This window comes from Clupea harengus, chromosome 12 (assembly GCF_900700415.2).
Source record: "Clupea harengus chromosome 12, Ch_v2.0.2, whole genome shotgun sequence".
In the NCBI taxonomy this organism is placed as follows: Eukaryota; Metazoa; Chordata; class Actinopteri; order Clupeiformes; family Clupeidae; genus Clupea; species Clupea harengus.
Genome location: NC_045163.1, coordinates 14146728 through 14167861, shown reverse-complemented (window position 1 = coordinate 14167861; position 21134 = coordinate 14146728). Strand labels below are relative to the sequence as shown.

General features: G+C 40.0%; 3 protein-coding genes across 3 annotated transcripts; 1 reads left to right on the top strand and 2 right to left on the bottom strand.

Moving 5' to 3' along the window:
* Positions 1-554: 554 nt before the first annotated feature.
* On the bottom strand, positions 555-3335 carry LOC105889887 (zona pellucida sperm-binding protein 3-like). The gene is made up of 9 exons (XM_012815823.2): positions 3227-3335; positions 2877-3055; positions 2697-2794; positions 2497-2576; positions 1851-2031; positions 1350-1455; positions 1062-1224; positions 873-965; positions 555-717 (listed from the first exon to the last, which is right to left on the bottom strand). The coding sequence occupies exons 1-9, from the start codon at positions 3285-3287 to the stop codon at positions 563-565; spliced, it is 1116 nt and encodes a 371-aa protein (XP_012671277.1). The 5' UTR covers positions 3288-3335; the 3' UTR covers positions 555-562.
* Positions 3336-6609: 3274 nt separating this feature from the next.
* Positions 6610-13913, bottom strand: mtfp1 (mitochondrial fission process 1). Its single transcript, XM_012815834.3, has 4 exons — positions 13594-13913; positions 10754-10881; positions 10075-10307; positions 6610-9354 (listed from the first exon to the last, which is right to left on the bottom strand). The coding sequence occupies exons 1-4, from the start codon at positions 13661-13663 to the stop codon at positions 9288-9290; spliced, it is 498 nt and encodes a 165-aa protein (XP_012671288.1). The 5' UTR covers positions 13664-13913; the 3' UTR covers positions 6610-9287.
* Positions 13914-14279: 366 nt separating this feature from the next.
* On the top strand, positions 14280-20071 carry lman2la (lectin, mannose-binding 2-like a). The gene is made up of 9 exons (XM_012814358.3): positions 14280-14495; positions 14869-14987; positions 15147-15264; positions 15362-15444; positions 15756-15788; positions 16313-16474; positions 16748-16862; positions 17311-17433; positions 18489-20071. The coding sequence occupies exons 1-9, from the start codon at positions 14378-14380 to the stop codon at positions 18629-18631; spliced, it is 1014 nt and encodes a 337-aa protein (XP_012669812.1). The 5' UTR covers positions 14280-14377; the 3' UTR covers positions 18632-20071.
* Positions 20072-21134: the final 1063 nt, after the last annotated feature.

Sequence of the window (21134 nt, the reverse complement as noted above, 5' to 3'; positions counted from 1 at the left end):
TGCATCAAACCCAGGCTTTCCCAGGAGAGCCGCTCGCTGCCAGCTCCTGGAATCGCTGGCTGCGTAAACCAGCCATGCAGGCTCTCGTCTTTGACAGGCGCACAATTGATACCACTAGTGATCGCAGAGCCCCCTTGTGGATTAAATAGCGAACTGTGCTGACAAGGTCAAGGGTATTCTTTTCTGTTTAGTCAGGTAATACGGGCGAAAGACCAAGGTATTAGATTCCCAAAATAATCACCGTGTTGTCTTTAAAAAAAGGCGATGAAAATGTGGCGAACAGATTTCAGCAATAAAACAATAATTATTCAAGATTCCTTTACAGGCATCTTTGGCTTCCGCCTTTGAATCACTAAATATTAAACACATTTAGCCATTATGTGAGGCAATGGATCTCATTAAACTAATCTAAAGCACTGCTAATATGAGATGCTTTCACTTTGACATTCAGTGACGGTTCATAGCCAGCTAAAAGGTAATTACGTTTGAAATATAATTCAACAGTCATTACAACCACTTATTAGAAAGGGAAAAAAAGAACGACAATCTCATAGTTCCTTAGTTAATATTTATTTAATAGGTCCCTGCTGGGACGGTACCCAAGTCTTCCACCCCTCCATACACAGAGATAATAGCTTAGTGCCAGAGCTCCCGTTGCAATTAATAACACCAAGGGCACAACCACGGTGAGGAGCCAGAATGTACCTTTACCTAAACCTGAAAAAGTAAATATATGCATATGTAATACATACATATACAAATAATTATACATAATGATCATCAATACAAACATGCATTAGTAATTTTATGCACAGGCACACTTTATATTACACACCTATTTAAGTGTATGCAAATATGCATGCAAAACAAACCTTTTGCACTTTTCCTAAGTGGATCTTTATTTGATTCTTGAGACTCCTTGAGGATTCTTATGGGACCAACAACGACATCCTGCCACAAGCCTCCTGGAGAAAATACAATTGAAAAATACTCAAAACTGTGTGAGAGATTTGAGGAGATCCACCATTTGGAGAAGGAATGAAGTAAACAACTGAACATACCACTGCTTTTTTTGCATATGGAGTTACAGCAACTGCAGAGATAATTTTGGGAAGCATCATCAAGCAGCTCCCATCTCTGATTTTCCTTCCTGTAAGAACAGGCCTTCTTGTTAACGTCAAGCCTGTGGGCCTCCCATGAAACCAGCCTACAGTGGAGGTAGACCTGGGGACATAAAACCTCAATGAAAGTTGGAATAGCTAGTCAGTGTATTAATGGCACACACACACACACACACACACACACACACACACACACACACACACACACACACACACACACACACACACCTCGTCTGCATCAACAAAACCGAAGGCAGTTAGAGAAAGACGGATTTCAGAAGGTTTCTCTCTGGGCAAAAATGTTGAGTTTCCATACTTGCTTTCTAGAAGACACCTTGAAAAGGACAAACATGTGCCTTAAACATTTGAAACATTCAGAATATGAAAGTTACAATGAAGTTACAGTGGTTTAGTCTTAAGCATTGCCATAGCAGGTTGATTGATCTGAGGCCCAATTAGGTTGTGGAGAACCCTGAGAAATGTACGATTCTCCTAAATGCATTTAAATAGTAGAGTTATGTTTAGTTATACAAGAGTTCAGTCAGGGTTCAGAGTATAGAGCCAGGGCAAAGAGTGTTACCATAAGCTTTGCCACCAGACAAATATAATGCCAACATGGGCATTCACAACCTTCATAAACAAATCACTGGTGTCAAAACAAAAGGAAGAGTTTTTATTTGTATTTAATGGTCCGGTCTAGTTTTGATGGTTAGTAAAGGAAGACCATACCCTTCGTCAGTGACTACAGTGTACGTGTCATTGGCTACGTTTGGGTCTGGGGACGTGGTCATAATACACTCATCCAGGAAGATCTGCTGTGGTACACCTGTCTGCTCAGCCACAGAGGCCCTGAAGGGGATATTGGAGCCCACAGTGAAAGTAGCGGATTGAGCTGGACCACTGAAGTCACCTGCATCAACATAGAAATCGTATCAAGTGCGTCAATTGAACATGAACAACAGCCTCCAACTAAAGATGCGTAGATCATTGCATTTCATTTCAAAGAAACACAATCTCTTGTTGACACTTCAGATTTCCCTTGAGGTGTGCGTGGCTAAATGATCCTTAAATGCAGTCACATATGTCCCTCCAGCTCTGATCAGGGTTGATATTGTGTTCCATAAGCCAGGATGAACTATATAGTGCCCATGTCAGAACTCTACTTTAAATGTGAGGACCTAGTCTCACCCTGAGAGACCTTTGCCACCCACTTTTGGACATCAGGTATTTAGATGCAATCCTAGCCAGTCTCAAAAAGGACAATATTTGAATGCTGACAGCATGGTAAAAACAGTCATGCTGACGTAGCACAGGAAAGGTTAAGGAGTATATATTTTAGAGTGCCATAGAGAGAACTACAGTGACACAAACTCACCTTTCATTAGCTCCATTATGAAGATCGGTTTCTCGTCATGTATGCCAGGCTGAACTGACGGGGAAGTCAACAGTACCGGCCTACAGAGCATAAATAATGATATTTTAAAAAAAGGTTAAAGCCACCAGAGCATCCAGCATACCTGATGTAGTTCAGAAAACCTGCACATGCACACATTCACACAAACAGGTCACAACCACCTGTCAAAATCACAATCCACAATGTAAGATTGAGCTGGAACAGCTAGGCCTGGTCTGTAGGTTAGCAAATTCATGAAGATGATCTTATTTCCAGACACCTGAAAACAGAGAAAATAGGAATAAGGTTAGATGAACTGATACAACTCTTGATGCTAGGTCACCAAATACTTGCAGGCTTACCGTTCTCTGGAAGAGACAGTCGTTAAAAGCTACATGGAAGATCACCTCATCCACAGTCACACTTGAGGGGACACAGTTACCCAGGAGAACAGTGTATGGGTTTTGTATTTGCTCTTGTGTCAGTTTTAGGGGCCATTTTATTGTGACCGCATCAGTTTTGCAGGATTTATGAAAAAATGCTGAAAAGAGAAAAAGCAAGAGATGCTAGTTACAAATCTATTTGTAAGTCAGTTTAAGTCATGGGTAATGGTAATCAACAGTAATGATCAAAAGTCATGGACTTCTTCATAAATTGTTTACCAACATACTCTACAAGTCATCTACATTAGACAGGCAGATAACCGTATTACCCTCCTGAGCCACATAAGCTGCAATAAGGATCAAGATGAGACCTCCCTGTAGAAAGAACATCTTCTGGCCTGACTGACAGTGTTAACACTGCTTGGCTTTTGTCAGCTAATGACGGTTAAGCCAATCAAAATGATGGGTGGCAGCTGGAAGCCTACCAAGATCTGCCTCAAACAAGACCCAATTAATCAATCTAAGAAGCTTGGCGAAAACACAATTTGTCAATTACAGTTGGATGTCTTCTGGAATACACGCTCATGTGATTACACTGGACTGGCATTGACTGTCACAGGGCTGTAAGGTTTCTGGCAGGTACACATTTGTGCTAGAAGTTGACAAATCAAAATATACTTTTTTATTTAGCAAATGTGAAATAAGGCAATGAGTATACATCCTGCCTTTAATACATTACATATTTTCAGAATGTAACATCATGCAGTGAATAGAAATGTTGGAGGATGCAGCTATTTGTGAAAAATAGCTTGTGTACTTAGCTACCTGATAAAGCAGGGCATGTGGCCTCTACAGAAGCCTGGGGCACGTTCAATCTGAAAATAGTGTGCACCGTTTTGCTACGGTTTTCGGGTTGAACGACCCAAAACCAATGACTATTTATAGCGTAGAATCTATATACAGTCGATGCTCGAAACAGTGTGCAACAAGCAACGAGGTACGTTTACTTTCGTTTGTTGGATGTCAGAGATGATCAACCCAATCAGCACCAACACGGTATTAAAAACACAATTGATCCAGGTAAAGGCCTATACAAGAGTAAGATAAGACTAAAAAGTTGAAAAATACGTATTTAAACCGATTTCATCAGGCTTTGAAAACTTTAAATAAACATTTGCTACAGTGGCTTGCAAAAGTATTCAACCCCCCTGAAAAACATTTCAATTTTCACAATTACAAAAGATACTTACACATAATTTCCCAATCAGTACTTTTTATTGTTAACTCTAATATATTTTCCAAGGCAAAAAAGTGATTTGCCAACATTAAAAATAAATAAATTAAAAACGACTTGCATAAGCATTCAAACTCCTTTACTTTTGAGTTCCAGATTCAGAAAGATGACATATTATTCACAGATGATACAGACGTGCCACGTATGACCACAACTGATCATAATTAGATAGTGCTTATGAGTGGTTAAAGTACAGATCTCCTGGATATAAAAAAAAAACATTATTTAAGGGTCATCAGCCAGGTTGTGAAATAACTGAGGGAATAAAGACTAAAGAGATTATTCTAATGTTTCAGTGAGGAAAAGACTTGAAGAAAGTATCTAAGTTTTTTATGTCCAATTGAGCACCATTGAATAAAATGGAAGTTGTATCACACCACCCAGATGCTTTGTAAAAAAGCCTGCCCCCCAAATATATTAACTACTGACGGAGGCCACCACTGTCCACACATCTCCCTAAAAAACCTATAAATTCAGTGGTTGGAATTGGGGTGCAGGTGTAGGAGTGTACCATATTACAGTTTTTCACGATTGCTAAAACACATTTCTTGAAATAGTCACCCATTTTCTCGAAACTGTAAACACAAAACCTCATCTTTAAGCACTATTTACAAAACCTCTGAATCCTCTTGCAAAATGAAACTTTCGCCTCAAAACTGTTTTACCTGTGCTCAAAATCAAACACTGCTCTCAAATCATAAACAAAGTGATCAAAATGATTTACACTTTCAAGCAGTCAGTAAACAATACACCAAACAATAGAAAACACATTGTTCAAAACACATAGTTCTCAGGGAGAAGTACATTTTTTATCTCAAAACAGATTTCATATTTATCCGTCATTGTCTTTTGATGAACGAAAACATGTTCTCTCATAGTAGCTACAAATGTATCAGAAATTACTATTCTGCTTTGCTCTAATTTTTGTTGGTTCTTTCTCCTCCTTGTACCCCTATAGTACTGTACCCTGCATCTCACTACTCACACTCACTCTTGTTCTTTGTTGATATGAACCTGCAACCAGTCCAAATCTATTGAGCAGTCAGTACTGTTACTGTATCAAATAGAAAGCACAATGTTCAGGGCCATACAACTTGTTTATTGTACATTATACAGCCTACAATGCACTGTAGGCATACTACAGTATACACTACTACAGTAAAAGGGACAAAAACATTGTTTCTTCTATCCATTCTCAGACTTTCTCCTTCCGACCTTCAACAACCTGTTTGCTCTCTAAACTGGCTTATATTGGTTGAGTCACATCATTTGATACAAGTGAAATCAATTTTGAGTGGTTGTGTTTAATCAATGACATGTTTTCTCTATTTGTATTTGATTTTTGCCACTTGTGTTTACCAGTATGGATGACATGTGCATTAGAGTGCAGAATGTGTTTTGAGACTGAGAATGTGTTTAGAGTTTTGCTGAAAAGTCTAAGTGAGATCTGCAAATTGTGTTTTACCATGTGAAATAGTTTAAGGTATTGACAACAGACTCCAAATTTAGCTACATGAGTTCAGGCAACTGAGAACTTTGTTCAGCCAATGGGCTTTAGTGTTTTAGCAATTGAGAAAAACTGTAAGAGCCATCCATAAAACTGGACTCTATTGGAGGGTGGCAGAAAAAGCGTTGCTTTAGAAGATCCACATTAAAGCATGTTTGGACGTTGTCTCAGATATGGGAAAAGGTTTTTATGGTTATAGGAGACCAAAATAGAGCGTTGTGTCCAGTCGTCAAAATGTTATATGTGGTGTAAATGTAACACTTCCAATGCCTAATGAAACACCATGCCAAATTATGAAATATCGCAGTGGTAACATAATGCTGGGAAGTTATTTATCAACTGCAGGAACTGGGAAACTTTATAAAATTGAACAGAAATAAAATCTACACAATATTGCAAGAAAACCTGTTGCACTCTGTAAAACTAAGGCTTGGGCGAGGGATTACCTACCAGTAGGACACGTACCCAAGGCACAAGGCTAAAGCAACACACAACAGAGAAAGCATAAGTGTTCACAATGACAATACTGATTGGGAAAATATGTGTAAGTATCTTCTGGTGATGACCTTCGGGGGGAGTGAATACTTTTCCAAGTCACTGTACATTTTGCCGGGGCTGGACACAGACTGGTTCTCCCTGTCTTTAAAGCGACTGTGGTAACTGTATGAAATAATTAATTCATAAACGTTTTCTCCTTCAAATATCCGTGTTCTCATCTGACCCGATCATTTTTTAAACCTGTCGACTCAGACTGACCAAAGCACACAATCATGAAGTCATTTCATGGGGTAAAAGTGGGGTACAAAGAAAATTGGTGTAAAAGTCGTGTAGCCCCCAGCTTAAGAAAGACTAACTACACCAAAAAAATACCTGCAAAAAAACTATCCAGGTAAAACCACAGAAGTCACAGGCCAGTTCAGAAATGTCTTTGTTTAATGTACATATGACATGTTACAGGTGGAAAAATAAAACCTTGCACTGATACAAACTCTTACGGTTTGTATACATTTCTGTGAACAGCAATGAAAGGAACAAACCCTTGCGATCTTTAAAGACATTTTCACATTATATACTGTAACACAGTTTAGTGCTGTATTTGTAGACATTTGTTGTAAATATTTTACACATACATTTACAGTTATAAGTTCCCAAATGAGGTCCATTAGGTAGCACAAGCCAGCTGAAAAGGCCAAATGATTTTTAGTTTGAATTCCCTAAAATAAATGCCATAACAAATATCTTTAAAACCATTGAAAGATTGAGTATAATAAAATAAATGTAAACAAAAGTAAATTATTCCCTTCACTCACCATTTTACAAGAAAAGGAAGACATGCAAACATCACAAAAAATTACAACTCTGAAACCAAATATAACAAGTGTAAAATGTTTTCGTAGTTGTGCAATGAAGTGCTACACATAACCAATTAAGGACATGGATTTAAATCTCAACCGTTATTTACTGCTAATATTATTGCTTTCTGTTTTTTAAACAGTACAACCTTTTGCTAATGTTGTCTTTTGTTACACAAATCAAATAACCTTATTGGCTAGAATAAATATTACTTCCTTTATCATTTCTGATTTGTACAACTTTGGTACAACTTGCATAGCAGATTGACATATGTAACCATATATAACTAAAGGTGCTTACATTCCCTTCATGTCTTGTGTGTTTTGCTCACTACGTTCATCACTTCTTTTTGTTAGATGTGTGTAATCTGACTTATTTTGCCTCCACATAAATCATCCTAATACAGAACCTCTTTAAAAATAACATCTTAAAATCAATGGCTAAATCAAAAATAATAATCCCTTTGTGCCCAGATAGCCTGCCAAGCAATCTCAGTTACAATAATTTTTGCTTATTAAAAACTTGGGCCAAGTGAACTGTATAAGGCCTCTGTAGTTCTACCATGGCAAAGATATATGTTAGTAAATGGAGTACTCAAGCACTCACTGACCTGTAAGACAAAAACATATTCAAGCGTTTACATTGCCACATTTAGCCAGCGCAGAGGTATGCTCACATGAAACAGAGACTTAAAGGTAGAGTCTGCAATTATGAAGAAATGTTGTTGATATTTGAGCTCAACAGCCAATCAAATTACATCCCTCCCTCCCGTGCTCCCAAAGCAATGTGTTGATTGGCTGGAATTGTTTATGGCTTTTTTTGAGTGCATACACAGAATGGACAGCCAGCGAACCAGAGTAGCAATTCACTGAATATGACTGGAAGTATACTGGATTTGAATCGTGGACCCCACCTTTAACAGACTACAAAGAGAAGAGTGGAAAACTAGCACCATGATGTATTATGTGAACTACAGGAGCTGCCACTACAGGGCTACTGGTGTTACTTCTTACCGACAAAAAGTCTTTATGAACTTTCCCAGCAGTCAACAGTATGTCATTAATCTCACACTAAGATGTTAATGTTAACATATGATTATTTCTTTTATATTTGGTTTCATTAGGGATGCACCGATCAATATACCAATATCGGGTATCAGGGCGATTCTGTGCTAATCTAATTCTCAGATACCACGCACCCATACCACTTCTTGGTAACATTACGTTAAACTCAAGGCAGCGGTTCGAAGGAGTTCTGTCATTTTCTGCCTTAGCAGATTTGCCTATCAGAAACAGAAATTGATAGAACTCCGGCATAGGCAAATTATTAAGTACTCGGTATCAGCAAGTACACAAATGTAGGTACTCGCACTCTGTCTGAAAAGTGGTATCATTGCATCCCTCGTTTAAATTTTTCACATTTTGGCTTACAGTTTCTTGAGTACTATCTGGCACCAGCTGATAACATTCCTTTGTTGTTACCAAAGTTTTCCTCATAACTACAGAACATCATTTCTGACAAATCCATTTTCTTAGACATTAATGTTAAACCAGGTATTTGCTTTGGTCCACCGAATGAAACCTAAGCATTATTTCCCCCCGACAACTGCATAGCTGTTACTGACTGACTTTATCAAATGCAAGGGCCAAAGGTTTCGAAAGGGTCTAAAATACACCATGCACCATTCAAACTGTGATACATGGGTGATGGTTCCACGTCAACATATTTCTTGACTCCTGATACTCCTGACAACCCGGTATTGTATCTCCAGGATACCTGAGTTTAATGTTAACAGCAATTACAGTAGAAACATTCCTACCCTTGGTTGTCGTGCAGCCCAACCAACAGACAAGTATATCAATTCTCTAGCTACAAACATTCATGTCCTCACTAAACACTAACTATATAATGGATGGCTCTCAAATCAGCATACTAGCATGTTGATTCTCTAACAGACATTCAATATGTTCACTACAAACTACTCCACTAAAACAACTTTAAATGTTTAGTCTGACACCTTGATGTTGAGACTGTGAGGCCCATGGTGGGACAAGCAGACAAAATGGTGGATAGGAGGAGGGACTGCATGGCTTTGTGCTTCACAGTGAGGTTTCCTCGACTTGAGAAGGCGTTAAGAAAGTAGCCCTTGCTGGAGGCCAGGCCAGGGCAGGGTTCAGGGAATCAGGGGTGAACGGTTGTGCCTCCAACAGAGTTCCCTCAGCAGGAGTGGGGGGGTTTACTCATGCTTCTCCCCACCCCCGTACACCTTCCGGAGGCTAGAGTCCAGCATGAAGTCTACGGATCTGTAGGCGGGTACAACAAAAGTCAGGTACAACTCAGCATCCAAAGACTCCCTTCGAATGTCTCCATCACTGCCACACACACATCGTAGACTAAAGGCATGCTTTCAAAAAGACTCACCAAATGTTAATTAATCTTCATAAATGAGGTATGTATACAAGTGTATAAGCATATTTGGTCATTTTTGTTGAGTCTTTGTCACAGCCAAACACATATCACAGATTTCAGGTGTGCAATAAAAAGCAGTTGTCAAATGTTACTGCACAAATAATGTTCATAAATAATGTATGTCTATATGTATATAAGTGTATGTGGTCACTTTTTGTTTACTTGGAAGCTCCGGCCAGTTGGGAATGCGCCGTCAAAAATTAAAACTAAATGTCAAACAGTACATTTGAGTGACAGTAACAGTTGGTGGCTCATGGAACAAACTGCTTGTGAAAGACGGCATGCCCTACCAAGGGCTTAGCTATGAGGTCACATAAATAAATGGATTCATGACCTAATGTTCATTTTACTTCAGTTTAGAAACTAGTTGTAAATTGAGGAAGAGTAGTAAAGTGTACTTAATAAATACAAAATCTGCATGAGGAAATACATATTCACAAGAACATATAGACCCAAGCTCCTTAAATTATCTCTCTCTCTGACAACCCATGCATTTGTTCAGTCACAGAGACACACATGACTACATAAAAACACACAAACACCAACACACTGACCTGTCGATAGGTTTGATAATGAAAGGGATGGTGGAGAGGCCGATTGCGGTGGTGGTCCATTTGCGCACAGGCAAAGGCCAGCGTGTGGCCCTGCCCAGCAGGTAGAGCGAAGCAGCGCACACCCGGTTGATGGTGAAGCCTGGGATGGCCACGGAGGCCAGAGCCTGCCAGATGAAGGTGTCCACCATCGCTACGCCAACCCGTGTCGTCTTCCCAGGGTTGTCCCCATGTGCCTGGGCAAAAAGAAACCATGCGCCACATGACTACAGGTAAAGAGCATTCCATTTGATTCCATTTGCTGTGCACCTGACAAAGAGTCATAGTCGTTATTTTTTTATTACTAAATTGGGTAGTTCTGAGGAAACTGACAGGGTGAAGTTTTTCCTTCTGCTTTTTTCCATTGCCTGAGCTAAAGGGCAAAGACTTCTGGGCAAACACAATGTGACATTGAGAAATTCGACACTGTTAAGCATCATGGCAGTTAGCCAGTTCAGCGTGTTTCCGTGACACAAAGCAAAAAAAGCAAATGTGATGACGTGCAACATCGGGTTAGTCTTCAGGCCATCACACTTTCACAGAGATGGGTGGTAACAGAATAACAATAAAAATAAACAACAACACTCAAGGGTCATTGGCTTAGCAGGTGACAAAATTAGCTCTCTCACACAAGCATACTCACAGCAGCAGCCTTTTTGCCCTTGTCCACCGCATCAGCAGAGACATATACCGTGGCAACAGCGTAGCTGGCCCACACCACACTCGGGGGCACCAGGGCTCGGAAGGCCTCTCCCACCTCGTTGGCATAGCCTGCGGGGCACACGGCACACCAGTGTAAGAAATGAGGGCAATTAAAAACCCCTCACCAAAATAATGACCTCACTGTTGTTTGCAGCCTCTCTGAACAATTTAGATGCCCCCCCAACCCCCATTCACCAGATCCCCACCAACCACCTCTGTAAGGCAGGACTCAGATGCTGGCACCAAAATATATCAAAGTAATAATTTAAATTTCCGCCCACGAGCTGAAGGCCCTGCGTACAGGGGGACAGCAACCATGAGGCTATATTATACATGCTAGTATATACAGACAAATTAATAAAAGCAATAACCCCGCTGACACATCTCCTTCCTGAAAGTGGGCCAGGGCCTTTAATAATGCTACACCACAGTTGATCTCGCACAGACAGCTTGACTAATAAAATGCACAGGCAGTTGTGTGTGTGTGTGTGGGGGGGGGGGGGCAGCCTAAGGTGCAGTCCTTAGGCTTGGACTGCACTGCCATCCTTCTGCCAACCATGTAAACACAGGAAATGTGTTAGAGATTATCTAAAGGTTTTATATTAAATGTAATAAATTATGATTTATTAATCATTCATACAAATGCTATTCCGTCAAACAAATATTTTCTGCATGACTTGAAATTGGCTTTGGTAAAAACTAGTGCTGTCAAACGATTAGAATATTTAGTCGCATTTATGTCATAGTTAACTCAAAATTAATCGCAAATTTGTATCTATTCTAAATGTCCCTTCGTTTATTTATTTTTTCCATCATTTTATTTTAATTGTAATGCCCTTATCAACATGGAAAAGTGGATTGGCTTGCTTTATGCAAATGTTTTATTTGATTGAAAACCAACATTGCCAAACAGGGCGGTACAAAATAAAATTCTAAAGTGTACATTTCAGGTAAACAGTTTGCTGGGAACATAGCAGTCAGGCCTCTTATTTCAGAAACAATGAACCGTAACAGTTAGGTTACCAATAAAAGGTAAGCCTACTACTTCTTTGCTTTCAGCCAGCTGCCTGTTGACAATTTCAGACAACAGTGAAGCTGGCTTCTTTTGCACAACACAACTTTTAAAAGTAAACTTTCCATCCATTTCGCCGTATCGCGCTCACCATTCACTCAAACCATAACGTTAGCCTACTACACAGTTAGCGAGGCCAAAAAGAATGTTAATCTAAACATTTTAAAAAAAAAATCGCGTTAATCTCGCGATAAAAAAATTAACGGCATTAAAATGGGTTTGCGTTAACGCCGTTAATAACGCGTTAAACTGACAGCACTAGTAAAAACATCTGCCAAATGTGTAAATGTAAATGTATCATTTCTTTATCTTCAGAAATGCAAATAAAACCAGAAAGCCTTTTCATCTGCTGAACTTCTTATCTGACAACTCAATAGGCAGTCTGCACGGGCAATTTGTGAACATGATAAAAGACAGACAATGCAGTTCAAAACATGCATGCAAAACATGTCACAACGTTTTCCATATTTTTGCTTGGCTTGCCAAGATGGATTTAATTCAGAAGCTCTTAAGTATGCCATGCATTACAGCCTTCAAACCTTTACACATTACATTCATGTGACGAGTGTTTTTTATTATTATTACAAGTCTCGGCCGAGGAGGTTATGTTGTCGTTCTCGTTTGATTGTCTGTCTGTTTGTTTGTTCGTCTGTCAGCAAGATTAAGGAAAAACTAACCGGCCGATTTTCATGAAACTTAGTGGAGGGGTGTAGCATGGATCAAGGAGGAAACCCATTACATTTTGGACCGGATAACATCGTGTAGATTTTGCATTAGATTTTGTTCAGTTGCTGAGCGGTGTCGAGTGTGCTACTTTAGAAAGCCACGGTCAAGAATCACCCTGAGTTTTTGAAACAGTAACTCGTGGAATTCTTGAGCGCAGGGTACTGCATCTGTTTGCGGATTGACCCAGCTGCCCTCAGCGTTCAAATTAGTAACAGTGTGCAGTCAGTGTCACCTTGAGCCACTGTAGATCATGTCGATACATTCACAACCTAGGCTCGCTAGTAGTCATCGACCACAACCAGTTTGCCAAAACAGCCCAGTGATGGACTGACTACAATAGTTCATAACTGACAGCAATCCCAGTAAGTTTGTAGGCGTACTAGGCGTTCCTATCTCATTTGCTGACATGAGTGAGCTTTCTTGTTTCCCTGGTTTAAGCCTCAGTAATGTCTGACTGCGTTAAATCCTTCACATTTGATGATTATGGCTTGAGCATTGTAATCGTGGATTTATCTGACAGCTTCCGTAACTGAAGCTAACGTTATCCGTTTCACCTCAACATGAACAGCACACCATAAGACCAACACTGATTTGAATCATTGGGATGTGTGCCAGTTTATATATCTATCCCTATTTATCAAAACATGAAGTTAAGGGCATGGGCGTTCCCTCGGTTGAATGAGTCACCCATGCCAAGTTAAGACAGCTAACTCATTTTAGGAGCTAGCCAAGTTAGCTGGGCAAACGTTAGAGACCTATCGCTAAAAACACTGTAACTTCTTAGTCACACGTTAGATTTTGTCGCTCAGTGCCCATGCCAGTCATAATGGAACGGTTATTGTTCTTAACGGCTGTTAACGTCTGCTAACCATAACCGAGTACCAAGGATACTATGACCCTATGATCTTTTTTTTTTTTTTAGATCAAATCACTGAAGGCTAGCTACGATAACATCATATGTCGAATGCTGAGTAACACCTTACCCAGAAAGCGAACCCATGTGTCGCGATAAATATCAACTTCTTTGCTTGTTTGCTCTGGTGGTGCCTCCATAGTCCTTATCCCATAACCTGTTAAAGATCGATGTGTGGGAAGCTAACGTGAGTGGATGATAGCCCAGGCAGGTTCAGCTGGGCTCAATGCAGCATGGTTTGAGGGTACATCTATGTGTTACTATATGAGTTGAAAAGGGAAGAATAACCATACATCAGACAACTAAACTGTATCTGTTCGACATCATTGTCATTTAATTAATAAGTATTCTATTCCTGTGTAATGTTTCTCAAATTCACAAAATGATTATAGGCTGCCTTAAATCTCAGATGGTCACTTGATTTGCAGATAATCCCTTGATGTAATCTAGGGACCTAACACACGCAATATTACTACCGGAAGTGAACGTTCTTTACGTTTTACATTTTGTTCTATGCTGTGTCAACCTGTGCTGTCTATGGTGTAAGCAATTTTAGGAAAAGACTGACATGATAACCATTACACTTTCCAATTTTTTATTTTCCCTATAATATTCATCCGAGTATAGAAGTGGTCCTATTATTTGCTAGGGGGAGTAAGTGCTAGAACATCTCTTTACTGACGTGCAAGAAGACCAATGAAAATGCGCCATGTAACTACACAAGCCAATCACATCCAGTAGGAGAGTGCTACTCTGTGGGAGGGGGGGAAACGGTGGCTGACCCCACCGGTGAGAAACAGTGTCGAAGCACGGAAGGGATCCGAGTCGGAATTAGCAGACACTATCAAACAAACATGATGCGCTGGATACATTTTACACTTCTCTTGGTTGCGAGTCCTTGCTTTTCGGACGATGGTCATGAAATGGAGGAGTTTCTCAAGAGAGAGTATTCTCTGTCCAAACCATACCAAGGTAGCTAAACTGTAACCAGTAGCCTGTCAAGTCATATGCATACCCGTTCGATTTACATGTATCCTCTGCAGTATTTTTTTAATAGTTGCATCTGTGTCATAATGTTCAGTTAATATTCAATATGCTATTTATTCGTTTGTAATTGCCAATTTAATTGCAGTTCCATCGTTTTTGCGAGCAGCTGATGTAGACTACTTATTATAAGCAGACGTGCCAGATGCAGACTGTGACTTATCCTGACATCCACACAAAAACAGCACTCGCTTAGTCCAAATGGGTGCAACTTTGTTGTAAATCATTAGTTAGTAGTTACACATTGGGAAACGTTGTTAAAAATACCATTCTACTTTTCTGTTCTTGTTTCTTCACTAAGGTATTGGATCAGCCAGCTCTTCCCACTGGGAACTAATGGGAGACGCTATGGTAACAATCGACCAGGTGCGCCTTACACCAGACATGCAGAGCAAACAGGGGGCGGTCTGGAGCCGTTTGGTGAGTAGTTACTCACCATGTCATGTTAGGCAAACCTAATTTACCACACTTGTGAACTTAAGATGGTAAGTTGCGAAGCTATTAACATGCTGTCTGAGGAAGGAAGAGAAGGTGTCTTAGTGCCTCTCTTTTTGATGCTCATAATCAATGTTTTCACAGCCTTGTCACCTCAATAACTGGGAGCTCCAAGTGCACTTCAAGATCCATGGCCAGGGCAAAAAAAATCTTAATGGTGATGGCATGGCCATTTGGTATGCGAAAGAACGTATGGACGCAGGTATGATGACATAGATACTTCCTTCACAAGACACAATGCAAAATATTAGCATGATAACAATAACATACATGTGAAATGTTTTTTTGTTTCATTGCAGGCCCCGTGTTTGGCAATAAAGATAACTTCACAGGGCTTGGGGTTTTTGTTGACACGTACCCAAATGAGGAGAAGTACCTGGAGGTATGGATTTCTTCTCCATTCTGTTACTGTACATAATTCACATTTGGTTAATTCAACTAACTAAGAACACATTACAGTATATCATACAACCCCTTGTTTTTAGTAAAAGTAGGCTATTACTGATATGTGTGTGTGTGTGTGTGTATATATGTGAGGATGACTATGTGACTTACTTTGGTTGACACCGCAGAACATTAAAAGAACATTGTGGCATACCTTGTTTCAGATAGTAAATTGTGACATGTGTAAAGGATCCGTAGACATGTGTAAAGGATCCATTGTGTTGTTTTGTTGCACCCCTTCGGAACTAGGCGCAGAAGAAGAGGTACACCCCTCGCTCCGAGGTACTACACCCCACCCCAGAAGACAGCATGCCATCCCATATCTCTCATCCACTATACTTGCACCCAATAATTTTTCATCAGCTTCTCACTGGGGCCTGTTTCATGCTGAATGCAGTCACTGTTTGCATGAGAATACTTCCATTCTACATGTCTAGGCTGATTGTCACATCTGTGGTCTGCCTGCGTCTTTTATGCTTTGCTTCCAACTGGAAGTAAGTGGCCGCAGGTTGCTAATTGTATAACAGGACACTGGATCATGGTCCAGATTCCGTATTGACATTAGTTCAACTTCAGTTTAGTTTAAAACCAGCACTATAGTGTGTTGTTCATGAAAAATAATGCATGATCAATTGGTAAATGTATACATGCATTATTACATTTTCCATACATGCTATAGATGTACAGTACCTCTCCATACTGTTAGGCTCTGTCACAAAGCATAACAGTCTTGGTGTCCATTATCAATTTTAGTAAACCATAACATAAAGTCAGTATTATTCATATGTGTTCTATTTTTTTACCAGCGAATTTTCCCATATGTGATAGCGATGATTGGGAACGGGACCATAGGTTATGACCATGAACGGGACGGACGTCCCACAGAACTAGGTGGCTGCAACGCTATGGTTCGCAATCTCAAACATGACACCTTCATCTTCATCAGATACGTACGCCGCAGGCTAACGGTACAGGACTTCTTAAGCCATCTCACAGCACCAGAGCACACTCACACTCTAAATTGAACATTACTCCATTTAAGTTAGAATTATACTTTCATAAAAAGACCCAGTAATGCTGCATTTATACACCTCAATTATTTATTGATTTGGCAGATTACTGACTCTGTTTAACTATGGGATTGTGAACGCAAACATACACATACAGATACATTGAAATGTACAGAGTATCAGTAACAAACTGACTGTATTGATAATTACATTTTTAATCTTGTGCGGAAGATCATGATTGATATTGATGGTCAGCATGAGTGGAGGGACTGCCTGGACATACCGGGGGTGCGGTTGCCACAGGGCTACTATTTTGGGGCATCAGCCCTTACCGGAGACCTCTCAGGTACCTAACACCCTCTGGGTCTGACATGCATGAACATACAGTATGTCTGTTAGGGAATAGTGCCATCAATAAATACTCATGACTCACAGGAGATTTGGAACTATAAAGACATAATGAAATGAGATTTCTTATTTCTATCCCTCTGTCTTAAAGTATTTTTTGCATTAGGTTACATTGTGGTTTTGAACATTTTGAAGGTAAATGTAAATAAGCTGTGTGAAATACATGGGAATATTGAGAAAAAAAATATTGTATTATGACTTCAGAAACACATAATAGGTGCTAAGTCTAGAGGCAGGTTTTGTTTATTTTAAAACACACTAGTGCACCTTTCCTTAAAGGTTGCTGAGGGCTGCATTTCCTAACCTTACAACCTCTTTATTATGTATTGTTCATGAATGACGCTAATGGTTAGTATATGTAACAGAAGTGCATATCTTGTTTGCAGACAACCATGACCTGATTTCTTTGAAGCTGTATCAGCTGACGGTATTGCGCAGCAAACTGGAGGAAGATGAGGAGGAGGAAGAGATCAAGGTTCCCAGTGTGGACAATGTGGACCTCCTGAAACGTATGTATTCTATAAAGTCTATCTCCTGATGTGTGAATAAGTGTCTGTCCGTCAGGGCCCTGTAAGAAAAAGTGCAAAAGATGTCAGCGGACAGTCTTGAGGAGAACAGGTGAGGGCGTTGTTGCATTGGACTAAGAAGAGGAGGCTTTTCAATGAGCTGTGTAAATATTGTGTTTAGTGTAGCTAGGAGTTGTCTAAGTGAGTATTTGGCCATAATGCGCTCATTCTCTTAAAGTTGAGGTTAAGGTATTTGGCAGATGCTTTTGTCCAAAGCGACTTCTAGAACCAAAGAAGTAGTTTATTATACCTACTATGAAGGCATGAACTAAAACTGCACAAAACTTGGGTGTTATAATTGATGACCAACCTAAATTCTATGAGCATGTGGCTTCTGTCTAAAGGTCTTGTTAGTTCACACTCTATAATATTCGGAAGATCAGACTCTATCACACACAATATGCTACACAAGGTCTTATGCAGGCCCTGGGTATTTATATACTAGACTAGACTCTAGAATGCAGTGGCATGTTTAGTCTTTGATCAGCCAAAGAGGACACATGTAACTCCTGCTGGTCACTCTTCACTGGCTTCCTGTAGCTGCTAGAATTACATTTTAGTCCCTCACTCTCGCATATAGGAGGCATGATTCAGCGCTATTCACCCTCTTGACCACTTCGCTCCTCTGATGAACGTCTGTTGTCTTTGCCTTCTCTCTGTAGCAAGAGATCACAGTCAAGACTCTTTTCATTCGTGGCACCTCACCTATATAGTGCTGTCTATTCCAGAAACTTACGTTTTTAAACATCATTTGTTTAAATTAGTTAATTTAGTCCAGTTAGTTCATTCGTTTGAGGCATATTTCATAAATATAACGATAGTTTTGCTATTTAGTATTATTCTGATTTAAATTCATTGATTGTTTTTTACTTTAAATGCTTTTGCTTTAATGTTTTGTAAGTCACTTTGGACAAAAACATCTACTTAATACTGCAACTGTAACTATAATCCACACAATAATATTAACTGACACTGTCCTTCTCATTCATCATTGACAGCCTATTTCACTGAGGAAGGGATGAGCGGGATTGCCATCTTCTTTACGGCTCTCTTTTCCATGTTGGGTCTCTTTCTGCTAATTGTGATAAGCCTGGTTGTCTACAGTCACTGGACAGAAAGCCGACGAAAGCGTTTCTACTGAGGGAGGATCTCTCCTCATTAAACTCAATCTTTTATACACAGAAGCGTAACAGATTGTAAGGAAACAAAACTCTTTCCTGGAATATTTCCATCACAGTGACAACTCCGAAATCCCACCGCTGACACCAATGAATGGGAGGAGGGGGGGGGGGGTCAAAGGTTACTTTCTTTTTCTTCTTTTAACTCAACAGAAGACACTGACTCATGCCTTCAATCAAAAGACACTTTTATGATCTAAGGTTCCTCTACTACCCCCATTCACCGTTGCGAAGTTCCCCACTGAAGGACACCAGAAATCAGTCGCAGGTGGTTATTGCCATCTTCCTGCAGTTCTTGGCACTGATCTCAGTGATTTAGAGTGCAGTGTTGCTGAATAGTTTATTGAGAGTTCTTAGAGTGCCTAGACTGATTCGAGGTGTTGCAAGATGTGTCTTCTCAAAAATGGTGTGGCTATGTTATTGATTAGGCCCCTGAAGTTCACCTCAGCCATGAAGTCCATCATGGGTTGCACTGAATAACTGAAATGCCCTGTATGCCGCGTTTAAGGCTATGCGCTGCGAAGCTACAAAATATGGCACTGACTGAATCGATTATGCTGTTAGCGTACAAGGGCCTGCCCTACCCCTAAAGCAATGACATTCTCCATGATAGCAGTTGTGCTGTGGAATCGATGGAAATGTTGTAGTCCTTCTGAAGACAATGGCTCCCTTGTTTTGTGTTTTTATTTCATTTATAATGCAACATAAGCTCATGAAATTGAATGTGATCATGCATGAAGATCAAGTTTTTAAACACTCTCACATTTTCCAGAATAGACTAATTAAAAAAAATGTTTATGACTGTATGAATGAGCACTGAAAAAAAAGAGGTATAGACATTCATTTTTGAGTATAAAGGATGAAAATGAGCTATCCAGAATATTTTGTCTTAAGGAGAAAGCTGTTTGTAAGTGACCTTCATCCTGTTTTCATTGTGAGCCATTTTACTGAATTTCTGTGAATTTGTTTCCTGCACATTGCAACCTCATGGAGGAGGGCTGATGAGGGGTTAGACTCAGCAGAAGGGTTGAGCTCTGCTGTCCTCCCCTTTCTCATCTGTTAGAGTTATGTTTATGCCAGTCACTTTCTATGTCTTCTCTCTTAAAGGTCTGCCTAGCTTGGTACAAGTCTGGTGCTGTGATATGGCAAATAGTGTGGTATTGAATGGAGAGAAGGATTTTGGGATAGTATCCCACAATGCTAGAGCAGGCTGTTGAGTGGGGAAATAATTTATCACTACACATAATTGTTTACAAGCCTTATATTTATGTATATTTATTTATTGATGTATTTATTTATTTATTTACATTAATCTGCACTTAAAAGTGTGTCTGCGTGGTGTGTTTCTCCTATGGCCATTATCAATTACCCTAATAAAATGTATGCCTTTTGTGCTCCATTAACACAAGTGTGTTGTTTTGAGGGATTGTATCGGTTTTGAAATGGGCATATCTGAAGTCATTCCTTCCTCTGGCCACACGAGAGCAGCATTTCCATGTGTTTCTGGAAACCAAACCAGAGCTGGTTTATACTGAATAATTCAGTGCGATAGATCTGAAGGCGAGTCTTCATGATGGCTTCTTGATCAGCTGCTAAACAAGATGTCTGAACCCAGAAAGGAGGGAGTATGTAAATAACACTTCTAGTCATGAACACACTAAACAACTATAACATGAGCACACAAAAATATTTTTTTCTTAATAGATTTATGAATGTCTCTGTTTATAGAAGCAATCTGGATGGCCCTTGTGTAATTCCAGTAGTTCTGTCAGGTCAGTATAGACCCATAAATTAAGATTCATGCCCTTGGAACCATTTCATACGCGTCATATTCTGTCTCCTCGTAATCAAGGTTAAATTTACCTACACCAAGGCACCTCAACTTACCACATCCCAACCACAGGCTTTGGATGTGCCTGTATGACACTGTGAGTACTACACAACAAATAGTGTCTCCCTTCTGCAGATGAAAGCCCACTTTATCCCAGCAGCGCTGCGGGGAAGCACTGTATGCTCGTGCTGTTCTCTCACCCCCCGTAGCAGCCGACTCGGGGTACTGATCTGGCCCAGATGAGAACCAGTGCTGCTGCTGGGCTCTCATGAATAATTCCTATTGTTACATGCTAGAGCCATTAGCGTATGTCATGGAGAGTGGGGTGAGGCCCTGCAGAGTGCCTCAGGCCATCCGCCTCACTGTCGGAAAACAAAGAGGAGACGAGGAGACGCTCAAGAGCCAATGTATTGATTTTGTTTTATTACAAAAATAAAATACAAATGATAAGCGAAAAGAGTACACTGCAGACCTTTTTATTTATTTTAAACTAAAACCAGAGGATTAGAACATTCCACTCATTTCAGTGCTTGTATTCACTTTAGTTTTTCTCTTCTTTTTTTTTGGCGTCGTTTTGGGTGGGGGAAAAAATGTGAGATGAGCCTGTGCTTGTGAGCAACTACTTCCTGTTAGTA

Bases quoted from the DNA above. Each gene is read 5' to 3' on its own strand.
- lman2la (XM_012814358.3), top strand. From the start codon at position 14,378: ATGATGCGCTGGATACATTTTACACTTCTCTTGGTTGCGAGTCCTTGC. The intron at 15,265-15,361 runs GTATGATGACAT...GTTTCATTGCAG, and splicing joins GAAAGAACGTATGGACGCAG to GCCCCGTGTTTGGCAATAAA. The intron at 16,863-17,310 runs GTACCTAACACC...TCTTGTTTGCAG, and splicing joins CCTTACCGGAGACCTCTCAG to ACAACCATGACCTGATTTCT.
- mtfp1 (XM_012815834.3), bottom strand. From the start codon at position 13,663: ATGGAGGCACCACCAGAGCAAACAAGCAAAGAAGTTGATATTTATCGC. The intron at 10,882-13,593 runs GTAAGGTGTTAC...TGTGCCCCGCAG, and splicing joins CACATGGGTTCGCTTTCTGG to GCTATGCCAACGAGGTGGGA. The intron at 10,308-10,753 runs GTGAGTATGCTT...CTTTTTGCCCAG, and splicing joins AGGGCAAAAAGGCTGCTGCT to GCACATGGGGACAACCCTGG.
- LOC105889887 (XM_012815823.2), bottom strand. From the start codon at position 3,287: ATGTTCTTTCTACAGGGAGGTCTCATCTTGATCCTTATTGCAGCTTAT. The intron at 3,056-3,226 runs GTAATACGGTTA...TTCTCTTTTCAG, and splicing joins AGCTTATGTGGCTCAGGAGG to CATTTTTTCATAAATCCTGC. The intron at 966-1,061 runs GTATGTTCAGTT...TATTTTCTCCAG, and splicing joins CATATGCAAAAAAAGCAGTG to GAGGCTTGTGGCAGGATGTC.